Source organism: Drosophila grimshawi, unplaced genomic scaffold (assembly GCF_018153295.1).
Source record: "Drosophila grimshawi isolate 15287-2541.00 unplaced genomic scaffold, ASM1815329v1 contig_1377, whole genome shotgun sequence".
Taxonomy (NCBI): domain Eukaryota; kingdom Metazoa; phylum Arthropoda; class Insecta; order Diptera; family Drosophilidae; genus Drosophila; species Drosophila grimshawi.
The window spans coordinates 24,743,152-24,755,702 of NW_025062900.1; the positions used below are offsets into that span (position 1 = coordinate 24,743,152).

A 12,551-nucleotide genomic window follows, 5' to 3' on the forward strand; every position below is an offset into this window, starting at 1 on the left:
CCAGTCCAGAGCATACGAATAAGTGGTAGCAAAGTTGATCCTACACCAACACATAAACTTTACGCAATACACTTAAAAATAAACTTGCACTCGCATGAATACATGCAAGGGGCGGGGGAAACGATGGTTTTAACGGTAACACTATAAAAACAATGGATATTCTCTTCAGGTAGCAAGAGGGTAGATTCAATTGATTGTAAAAAATGTGCAATTTTTGGAGAGAAGATTAAAAGTAGTCAGTTGAGCTTGTACTGTTTATCTTATCAGTCTTTATATTATTTTGTTGGTGAAAGTATTTTTTTATTTAAAAAATTGTATAGAAAAGAACATTGTTGTCTAATTCAAAAAATAAATAGCTTCCTATCATTTGAATTCTATGACTTTGACTTAACATTCGCGAAACTTATAACAGCCCCATTTTTCTGACGCAGTTCAAAGTCGAGCACAAAGCCGGAGAGATTCCGTTAAACGCTGCAGCGTAACATTTAATACAAAAAATTCCACTTAACTATTTACAAAGTCACTTTAAAGAGAAACGCTCTTTGGTGTGAATCAGGAGTAGCTCAAAGCTAAGATGCACGGCATCAGATTGTTAGACAGTCGGCAGTCGCCTTAAGAGGAATCACTTGAAAGTTCAGAACTGCAGTTGCCTGTACGAATCTCCCTTGGGCGCTATCAGTTCACTAGGCTCTATTGGCAAAATGAAGAAAACAATTTTGCCAGCGAGCTCCAAACGGCATTGTCAAATCTGGCGGAGCAAAACATATATACGCACACACACATACACACACACACACAGCCGAAAGTACACAAAACCCAATGGATTGCAAGAGCAATGCAAACGGTTAAGATTCCATTGTGACATTTTGATTTCCTGTGCTCTCGGCAAGTGAATGTTGACCTTGCTGCGTTGTTTCAGAAAGCTGCTTAGTTGCAAATGGCCCGCACAGTTTCTGACTTTCCAAAGAGAGAAAAAGCCGTATAGGAAATGCCAGCAATCGGCTGCTTTAACAAATATCGTATGGAAAGCAACACGCACAGAGCGAGCATAACATTTAAATGTACAAAGATTAAACGTTCCTATTTCCGAGAGGAAGACTAAATAATGCCTTTTCAAGCCGAAATTCTATCAGTTAGGCTCTCAGTTAATCTAAGCATGCTTTAATTCGTCACATTTAAAATGCTTGTATTTCAAATATCACTTTGACATATCCTTACTGTTCATCTTAAAGGTAATAGCTAGAGATTTTCTCGAAAAACAAGATGTTTAAGTTACTCCTACGACCTATTTCTATGCGTTTCCTGAGCGATAAGACTAATAAGGTTAAGACCTCGACGAAACCGAAGGAGCCGCCTAAGCCCAAGTTATCTAGCAAACTGTCAAATACGCCACGACCCCCAAAGGATCCGGCCGATGAGGGCTATGCGCCAGATAGTGTTAATCACGAGGGCATCGAGGTGGCGGACTTTGTAAGACCGGAAGCTTATCGACAATTTAGCGGACCAGATGAGTGCCTCGGTCCCGGTGCTGGCAAGAAATATGACTATAAAAATGCCCACTACTTTGCGTATCATCGCTTCAGTTTTGTTGAGCTGCAGAATCAATCATTGGAGCTACGTGACGAACGGCGCATCAGTGGCGGTGTTCAGGTGATAATCGAGGTCGACGCGGACGAGGACGACTTCGCTGATAACAGCTTGGAGGCCATGAGGGATCGGCAAGCAGAATGTGATGAGCAGCTCACGGCTCAGGCGAAGGATATTGAAAATGAAAAACTTCAAGCTTGGTGTGATTCCATAGAGAAGAAGCAGCAGGAGATAGCCAAACTGCAGATATCTAATAAATCACCTGATGAGCAAATGGAATTGTGTGCAGACTTGGAGAAAAAAAAGCTAGACAAATCACAACTGTTGCAAATTAAGAAGCGAGCAATTGAAAAACAAAGACAGGAAAAACAGAAAATGAAAAAACAAATTGGTAAGAAAGTCAAGGAAATTTTAGCCGGTTGCACAACTGGACTAAAGACTGAAAAGACGGAACAGGACAAGGTATTAGCCGAATGTAAGGAAATGGTCAAAGAAGTCACAGATGAACTCATGGCTCAAGTGCTCACAGCCAAAGGAAAAAACGAGGCGACTCAGGAAGTGTCATGTAAAGAAAAACTAGAAAACAAAGATGACAAAGCGGCAATGAAAAACGCTAAGCCAAAAGAATCCATAGAGAAATGTAAAAAACCTAAAGATAAGGAGGCTGACAAAAATACGGGGAAATGTGACAAAAAGACGGAGATATGTGAAGAACCCAAAGAAAAGGAAACCAACAAAAAGGCGGAGATATGTGAAGAACCTAAGAAAATTGAAACTGCCAAAGAGTCGCAGATGTGTGAAGAACTTAAAAAAGATGAAACTAACAAAAAGCCAGAACAATGTCCCAAAGATGACAAAAAGTAAAAATATAATTGTACTTTTTAGCCAAGACCACAGCCAAGCCAAGATATTCACCTACCACAGAAGAACTCAACTTGACAACATGATGGGCGTCTTTGCTATGCTTACTTAGCGGCGTCACAAACCATCGCCATATACAAGCAGTTGCTCTCAAACTTTGCCTCTCACATACAAATTGTATTTCCGTTTGTCTTTTGTTGTTTTGTTTTTGTTGTGTTCTTTGAATTGCAATTTGAATTGTTAATAAATTCATAGTAGAGTTTCGCATTTAATCAATTGAAACGCTACAAAAGAAACCCGCTACGGGGTTGCTGCACAATTTCAGGGACAAGTCGTCAAATGAAACAAACAAAACGAAAGTCATACCTACATATACACATAGGTACATATATATTTGTATGCATATGTGGGTATATCTAGGTATAGACATAAGTATAGGCATCAGCGTTTTGAGGTCGTTCATTTCACATGCAATAAGTTTGTGAACGTTGTTGCTGCATTGATCCCACTGAACCGATAGTGAGACTCATCACGTGTTTTTAGCACGCTAATTATTTGGAAATCCCCCGAAGCAGCAAGAGACAGAGAGAGAGCGAAATATAGAGAGCCAGTTAACATTAGTTTTATATTTTGCTCAGCTTAATGTGTGGATGGCATTGTTTTATTTATATGTTTTATGTACATATATTAGTTGGCGTACCAAAAGTCTGGAACTACTTGATGTTAGTAATTTAGTTGATTTTATTTTGGACTTGCCGGTAAGATGTATTGAGCAGTTGAACTTATAGAACACAATGCTAAAAAATTGCCAGATATGTCAGGTTTAACCGGAACTTGTAGCAGCAGCCAAATCTGACCATCTGGCATTTCTATTCCGTTAAGAGTTTCCGAACATTTTTTTTCTCAAAATCATTGGCAATGTGATAAAATACGTGCATAGATGAAACCCCAAAATTACATAAGGGCACTGACAAAGAAACAACACAAAAGTTTCTAAATATAATGTTTCTTTCCACGGTATTCTTATTAATCTACTAATTAAGTTATATTATACCAATAACAAATATTTTTAAAACGGAGCCACACTGCAACCAACTGAAACGAGGTTACTAGTTTCTCTTTACACTCCGTCATTTTTAATTAGATTTATTAGTAGCCTTCGTCGAGTTGTGGTTTCTAATGCTGATCTAATCCATAGCATTTGTAAAATGGTGTTCTTATTAAGTATATTAAATATATAAAATATAATGACACCATAACTTGAAAATATTATCAACAAATGTTATGGCACAGGAATATGATTAAGAGCAATGACTTTTATATTAATTATACTCTTAATGAAGGTAATTCTATTAAAATTCAGCAGTAAATAAAATTTAGAGCTCGAAGGAAACGTGAAACAGTCAACATTTTAAGTTAGATCAAAAACAAAAAAAAAAAGCAACTTAAAGTTTGGAGTTTATTTCGTTTAATCCAAATAAATTAATTAAAATGTTTTGTTTTTATTAATTTTCACATTATGCCGCGTGTGAAACCATTTATCGTATACTTGCATATTACCAAGAGAATGTTGAAGACCTTCGACTTCTCTATTTTTAACATTTAATTTATTTATAATGGAGTTTAGTTATGGGCAGTATGCCTTCGGTCAGCAAGGGTATTATTTCTTGTGCTTGCCTGTGATTGTCGTTCTTAAATGATTTGAATTACGATTGCTCTTTTAAGCATGGCTAAACCTACAGATTGAGCTCTAAAATATGCTATCGTTGGCATACCTCATAGACAATGGGTTAACTAAAGTGCACTTAACCAACAACAATCCCCCGGTTGGTCAATGCGACGCGCCTCGTTTTGGAGGCATTTAAGCTGAAAATTGCTAATAAAATATTTGCACAGCCTCAGTCTCGGAGACGTAGCCAATGCAGATCTTGGCCATCTGCATTGATGCGTCAAAAATGTAAACTTAAAATGTTTGCACACAGTACATAGCCGTTGGCCCCTCTCTCTCTCTCTCTCTCTCTCTCTTTCTATTTATCTCTCTTGATCTTGTAAGTGCCTTTAATTTTTGGACTAACGACAACTTGTCGCTTGTCGTGGATTATGCAGGCCTTTGGCCATGTTTTTGTTGATGATGTTGTTGCTATGATTGAGCCTCATCATCATTTGCAAAAGTTGAACTGCTGGCGGCTGATGCCAAGTGTGGCAGCACAGCTTCAACTGCAATTGATGCAACATCATCAACATGTACATCTAAAGCAGCAGTTTAGCTGAGTTGTTTTTTAAGCTTTTATTTGTTATTTGCCGCCTCGTAATCGCAGCTCATATATCGAAAACGAAGCGTGCTATTCTCTGTCTCCCTCTGTCTCGCTCTTTATTTCTTTCTCCCTTTTATGTCCCGCTTTAATTTGCATAATTTAGCTAGGAAGTCAATCAGAATGCGACCGGCTCGGGACTGTGTGAACTGCCGCAATTCTCATGGCAAATGGCGCCGCATTCCAGCAAAGGAAAAAGACTCTCAACGCACAGCTGCGTCTCCACCAAAATTACCTCCCACACTTTCAATCCACCAAGTATTCAGTGACGGACAGCAAATGCACAAATCTGGAGCGCTATTTCAAACGGCCAACAGCTTGGAAACTGCCACAATTCCCACAGACTTGAGCTCAGCTTTTAGACGCGACTACGAGTTTTTGATTTGGCTTTCGAGGGGCTAGGCCATTGGCCATTCAAATTATGTAACTAATTTTCGCACTGATTAAAAGTAATTTTCCAAATTTTCCAGCGCTCTGTGACACTAACAACAACAAAACGAGCAAGAGCAGCAGACAGCATTTGAATTGCAATTTGGCCTGTCGTCATTTGATAGCAGGCAGACATAAACATGACCCTGGTTTAGGCCCTCTAAGCAGCTGTATTGCCAGTTGGCCTGAAAAGTGGAAAATTGTTGAATTGCAAAGCGTGTGCTTTGAATTAAACTGCATTTATCTAGCCTCAGTTTAAATGTTTTCTTGCTTGGATTTCACTTGAGTTTTTTTTTTTGGCGAAGCCAATAACTTAACCAAGATGAGAACTATTTTTCCTTTATTTATTTATTTTAAAATGCTTTATTGCAACATTCTGTTTTCCAAAAAAAAAAGCTTTATATCTTTTAGGGCACTCAAGAGCTCTTCATCAATGAAATAGAGCCTTATGACATACATAATTAACAATAAATAAAAATACATTTTGGGCTTTTTAATATTAGTAATGAAAACTCTTGTTGAGAGTGTCTGACCAGAAGATGCCCTGTACCTTACATAGGTTTTGGTATTTGTTTTTACTTAAGCTAATAACTATGCAAATATTTCTCTCAACCTTAACTGCTACAGAATTACTATATATAATTTGTGAAGGTTGTTTCATATGCAGACAATTGATATGTTAGCTGGCTCATTGTCGAAGGTATCTCATAAATTATTGCAATCTGCTGGCAAACAGGAAACATCGCTGCCTGTACCACTTCCGAGGCCAGCCAAGTGGAACGTGGAAGTCTCTGGTGCTGTTGGTGGACAAGTGCAGAGTTCTCGTCATCAAAGTGCGCGTGCAGGAATTTTCCTGCATTCGTGATGCAACAACAATTTATGCATGAAATCATTGAAGCGTTCAGTGGACAAGTCGGAAGAGACTTAAACCCCAGAGAAATTCGCTAGAGACACCCTTGTGCTAGGCACTTCTGCGGTTAGAACAAGGGCAACCCTGCAACTGGCCAACTGAACAACTGGTACTCCCATGGCACTCTCACACACATATGCGGGCTTTTTAGTAATGTGCTGTAATTTGTTGGTCGGTTTCCAACTTGTTGACGAACTGCGTCTCTTTCAGTTGGCATACTTAACACGATAGAAAAAAAGTTAATTATCTTTTTTTCTCCCGCTCTTCGTTGGTCTTTTCTCTTTGTCTGTGTTTTTTTTTTTTTTTTTGTGTTACCATGCCCAACAGCTCCGCTGGGCTATTATCCATGGTTCTGGCCTAGCAGTGGTACTTTGTGTTTTTTCTCACTCCAAGCGTTCGCCGCTACTTTTTTGTTCAGTGGTTGTTGGTGTTATTGTTGTTATTATTGTTGTTGTAGTAGCCACCGTTCCATCCGCTCGCTATGGTTGAAGTTCATTGAACTGTTAATTGTAGCAATGCCTGTGTCCAACTGCGGACAGTGTGAAAGGTGATTTTTCAAGGCTGCCACGTCCGGCGCTCAGGTGTTCCCAAGACCCCAGACCCCAGACCCCAGCAAATGTTTTAAAGTTCTTAAAGGTATTAGGTTTGATTTTATTTTTTTGAAAGTTTTATTTTCATTTTTTTTACAACCAGTATTTATGAATTAGATTGTTGAGCTTGGGTGCTAATGAGCGCACGCAAAGAACAATGACAACAATAATAAAGTTCCCACAATACTATTTGTGGGGCTTATCACGACAAAGTAGCTAACCAATTTATTGCAGTTTACGCCTGTTGCCAACTGACAAAAAACTGGCTACATTTTCTGTCCAAATCACGCACAACACATAGAAATAAATTGAATATGTCTAAGCCCGTTATCAAGTTTTTTACGGCTCAATTAACACAATTAAGAAGCATGCTTGGAATACGGAGCGAGAAAAGCTTTCGGTTTCTGCACGTAATATCCCGCACCATAGATGCCACTAAGAGATCACGGGCGTGTTAAAATAACCCCGTGAATTCTTCCAGTGCCATTAACTGTGCCGAGATGCAGAACAACAAGAAAAATCACTTGAAAAAAATAACTTACCCAGCAGAAATTCAGGTAGCAACTTCATTTTTTATTGGCAATTGAAAGATCTAGCTCACGTCTTTGCCAGATATGGTAACACTTGAAATCTTGGAAAACTTACCGGTAGGAAAAAAAACGAACTTGTTGATGGTCTCAGCCAGGACTGAAAGTTGCATCTTCTTTGTTAGATTCAAACATCTATCCCACGTTATAGCTGCTAACTGTTCACCTGTGCTGCCGTCGTCTGATAAGGTGAACGTCGCTTTGATATATCCCACGATTTAATCAAAAACGCAAATTTTTTTTATTCCAGTTGCTTTTGCGTTGCTCGCGGAAGTTGTTGATTTCCATTGAAGGCAGGAAAGGGAGGGGGAGCGGCAACATGCGTGGGAAATACAAGTTCCCACCTAGCCATTGCATACTATATACACGGCATGCTCACATGTAAGTATCTCTGGAGCTGGAGCTGGAGCTGGAGTTGAAGGCGTCTGGGGCGCTGCGGTTGGCCGCATAATTCGCTGTGAAAATATTTTTGTGGCTGTGCTTGCTGCGTGCTGCATAAAATTACAATTCAATTTGGGTTAAAAAGCAAAGAAGTCAGTAAAAATGTAAACGTAAATTAGTTGGCAACCTGTAGATACCCTCTATTCAGCTCCGGAATGCTCTGAAATATATTCGTAGATATTTATAGTTGCTCTTTCTTTATTATTCATATTTTTATGGCATTTTCCTATCTATTTTAGATTCTTCAATTCTCTGCGGATATCTAAAGATTGAAAATTCTTTGAATTTTAAACAACTTTATTGTGCCCATTGTAGCCATTTTTAATGGGTATAAATATATATGACGAAATCCGAAAAGGAAGCCAAGCGGCCAATTAAAAAGATTATAATGCTGGCAAAACTAATTAAGATGCGCATTTAAAGTATTTCATGCGCTGATTCAGAACATAATTGAGGAAAGGAAGCAGGCCTGAAGGGGGCGGAAATTGGGGGCAAGTGGCTGTGAGCGACGTTTGAGTTGGAGGCAAATTGGGTTGCTGCAGCGAAATTGTAACATCGAAAATTGCTTTGGCAGAAACCGAATTACAAATGACCTGTGGCCTCTGACTTTGGCTCTGAGACTGGGAAAACGTCGCCTCAAATTAGTCACGAAGAAAGCAATGAGACGAAACGGGAAACGAAACGAGGCAAGACGAGACGAGTGTGCAAATTGTAATCAAGTTTGTTGCCTAAGTCTCTCGTTTCGTTTCATTTCGTTGCGGTCAATTTATGCAAATGTCGAAATGCCGAAATGCCGAAATGCCGAATGCTGCTGCTCCACTTCATGTAATTGCCACTTCTTTTTGTTTCTTTTTTAGCTTGTGCACGCTGCTTATCAGGCAACAGTAAATCGGTACGTCAGTCATTCATTCAGTCATTCAGTTAGGTAGTCAGCCTCATAGATATGCAGAGCATGCGCCGTGAGGCGACAGCCATCAATCAAAAAGCGCCGTAATCAAAGCACCAGTCAAGCAAATAAAAAAAATTTAAAAAAAACCAAATAAGAATATGGAAAATGTAATAGAAACGACTATGCCATACTCTGCTCGTATTGTGGCAACAAATGTAAATGATTTTCAAAGTTGAGCACTGTAAAGTATGATATAAGCGAGAAAGGACAGATATGTGTTTGAATTTAGCCACAATCTAATTCAGTTATCCAACCAAGGACATTTTTATGATTTAAGACTGCAAGCAAACAGATACTAACGAGTACATATTTCTAGCTTAAAGTCTCTAGCTATTCTAACCAAATATCCCGACGGCTATATATTTTTTTATCTCTTTTTTTAAGAGCAGTGGATAAACACTGTTAAATCTCAACAGCTGCTGTTTTGGCCTGCCCGCAACTTAATCGCGTGTCTCTGTCAACAACGTCTGTTTTGCCCCCGCTCTCTCTTCGAGACACTCGCAGCTCACAGCGCGATCTCAACATGATTTTTAACGACAAATTTACGCGCTTAATCTCTTGGCCCCGGCAATAATCATCGTCGTCAGCAAAACCGACAACAAAATATGCAAATGGGAGCGGTGTCCGTCCTTACATCTTTGCATCTGCATCTACCTTTGCCTCTGCCTCAACCTGTGCCGCCACCACCGTCTCCTGCTCCAATAACTACTACAACTCGAAACTCTGTTTTGGTTTTCGCATCCACGCGCATCTCATCGCATCATTAGCGCCAACACCGACAGTCCGAGCATCTCTTTAATGTTTAAGTGCGTTTTTCATTAATTGAAATGGTCAATTTGTTGCCAGCAAGAGATAAGAGTCATTTGCAGTCTGCTGCCACTCATTGATATCTACGACTAAGTTAACCAACTTACTCGCTGTTCTCTGTCTCTCTCACTCTCGATCTCACTCTCTCTCCCTCACAGTGGGTCCAGTTGTCTAAGTTGTCCAGTTGCCCTACATGGCAGGCACTTCAGTGCCTGTCGCCGTTCACTGGCGCCAGTTGCTGCTCGAAGATCTGCAGCTGCCTCAATACACTCATTCATCACGGCCAGGCAAAGCGTCAACGACAAGCCCATAAATATTAATAGAAATGCTACAAGGAAAACCGATATTCAAGAACGAAGATAATATACACTGAAATAAATTATATAATCAATGTTCCTATAGTATATTTTCTTAAGAGAAAGCTAGCAAAATATTTTTATATTTTATTTTCAAGCTAAATGGTTAGTGCTTTAACTAAAGTTATATTTGATTTTATGATACTTATGATATCAATCCATACCGTTTACAGTTTAATACTTTTATTGATTTTAAACAACAGAAATCAAATAATTTCTAACCAGTTGTATGCATTTCGGATTTTATAACAATGTGGACTTACCCACCAGCAAAGAGTACACCAAAGAAGAGAAAAGAAACTAGTCATGGTCTTGACCATGTCATGGACAAGAACCGAACGGTTAGCGGCGGAAATTGCTTGCTACAACATGCTGCGATCGTATATGGCCAAAGGTAACCGTAACAACTGTTTATCGTTTATCTAGCGGCCTTTTTAAGCAAATTGTAGTCAAATGCTACTCGGAATCAGAGCCAGTTCTAATTGTCTGCAATGACAATGCAAACAGAGATCTACAGAACGGAGAGTATGAGAATGAGATGGAGAAAAACCGGAGGGAAGATTGAAGATACGATTGAAGGCCTCTTACGCAGCCTTAACGGTAAGCACACGCGCTGTCCGAGTCCAAGCAACGTGCCTCAAATGTATTTCCAAGACAATTCACAAAACAACAACAACAATAACGAGGCAGCTTGAGTTTCAGCTCTGAGGCTCTGAGACTCTGAGACTTGAAGCCAATTGGCATTTCAATCACGCATCAATCTGGCACGTTTTTATGATGCAGATCACAGGCAGGCAAAACCAGAAACAACAATATCACCAACAGCAATAATAACAACAGCAATATCTTGAGTATAACGAGCTGGACACAGCACGCGGCATCCACATTAAATGCAGCTGCTGCAATCCTGTATACCCCTGCTCTGTCCCGATTTCTGATTCCTTATGAAAATGAAATTTTTATTGGTCGGTTATGTTTTCGTTACATTTCGTGGATTGTTATAAATTTCATTGATAATTGCCATATATTGATAGCATGATTATGTGCATGATTGTCTGATTGTTGTTGTTGTCGTTGTTATTGTTATTGTTGTTGCTACGTGCGTGGCATATGCACAGCAACAATTTTCTTTTTTTTTAATTTTCTGCTACAACTTTTTTCCATTTTTGTTTCGCAAATTGTTTTCAACGAAAATTGTTGCACGCACGGCAATATGAACATGCTGTCTGCTAAGACAGATCTTATATGTAAGTAGGTCAGCTGGCTCTTAATAAAAGCAAGCATTTCCAATATCTCTCATTCATCAAGATATTACAAGTTAAACTTAATTTATTTTTGTTAGAGCAAGCCTTTGCGTTGTTTAGCTTCTCAATTAACTGACAAGTACAAGTAAAGTTGATTTTTGATTTATGCTCAAAAATTAGAGACCATAATAGTTTTTTCGTTCACTTGGATATTTATTTGTTAAAGTTTAACTATTGTGAATTCGTGATGAATGTTTCAGCTGATATCATTGACCACATCTTTCACTCATAAATTAAGTTACTGAAAGCAACAAATGTCAACTATTTGTGTCATTGACCAAGATCTGTGATGCCAGTCGCCAGTTGGCAATTGCCTGTTGTCTGTGTGCCATAGAAAGTCACTACCCAAAATGGTCTAATACAAGTACTCAAATGTTTTTGGCCATAACTAAAACTCAACGCCAAGACTAACAAGCGCTTAATATGCAAATGGCTGCCACATAGCAAACAACCAACTAAGAGTTGGCCAGCAAGTCCCGAGATGCTGCTGGTCGACTGCCGTTTTGCGTTCAAGCCTCAGCTTCAACCGGCTTGCATGTGTTCTTATCATGCTATCAAAAAATAATTGACAAGTAAATGCGCATTGAAAATGCCGTGTGGCGTGAAAAAGACGCATTTAATGTGCCGCAATTGTCAGTTGACAAAATCGTTCGACTCTGATAAGATACTCGAAACGAATCATTGACTTGGGCCCACTATAACAATTTTTTTATTAAGTGCAGCGTGGGCTTTAGAGATTCCTTTTTGTTTTTGGTTATGTGAGCGTGCGCCCACATCAAGTGATTCAAGTTCGTTGCCTGAGTCTTTTGTTTTGCCACTGCCTGACTACAATTGCGACGTATTTCGTTTTAGCCATGATTCATTGGGCCAGCGTAAGAGCTGTGCGGCAGCTACTGAGCGAGTTGAGCGACTGGCACGACCACCGCAATTACATCCGGTCATTTAATGTAATTTTATATTTCATTTCAATCACATGCGATTTCTGGCTCCATCCACTTTCAACTCTAGTCTTTTTTTAAGCTTTTTAGCTATACAAAAAGTAGGTACACCATATTGACATATTTCTCTCTCACTCTCTCTCTCTCTCTCTCCAGATATGTCTCTCTCTCTCTCTCTCTCTCTCTCTCTCTCTCTCTCTCTCCAGATATGGCTCTCTCTCTCTCTCTCTCTCACACTCTCTCACTCTCTGCCTCTCTCTTTATTAAGCTGAAGTCACTAGATTATTTTTGTCGCCTGTTTCATGTTAACATTTAGGTTTTATCTACAACTAATTTGTATTTTTTTAAAAGCGGTATCTTTGATATCTGTGCGAAGCCAAATGATTGATTACTTAATTTCTCTGTCCAAAAATTGTTCAAAAATTATACGCTCTATGGAAGCAGCTGCAGATTAATGTGGAATTTGTCATGTGTGATGAG

General features: G+C 39.2%; 1 protein-coding gene across 1 annotated transcript; it reads left to right on the forward strand.

The window, feature by feature from the left end:
* Positions 1–819: 819 nt before the first annotated feature.
* On the forward strand, positions 820–2,651 carry LOC6566701 (axoneme-associated protein mst101(2)). Its single transcript, XM_001993413.3, has 2 exons — positions 820–844; positions 1,244–2,651. The coding sequence occupies exons 1-2, from the start codon at positions 820–822 to the stop codon at positions 2,449–2,451; spliced, it is 1,233 nt and encodes a 410-aa protein (XP_001993449.3). The 3' UTR covers positions 2,452–2,651.
* Positions 2,652–12,551: the final 9,900 nt, after the last annotated feature.

Coding starts and splice junctions, on each gene's coding strand:
- LOC6566701 (XM_001993413.3), top strand. CDS start 820: ATGGATTGCAAGAGCAATGCAAACG. Junction 845..1,243: donor TTGCAAGAGCAATGCAAACG/GTTAAGATTCCA, acceptor GGTAATAGCTAG/AGATTTTCTCGAAAAACAAG.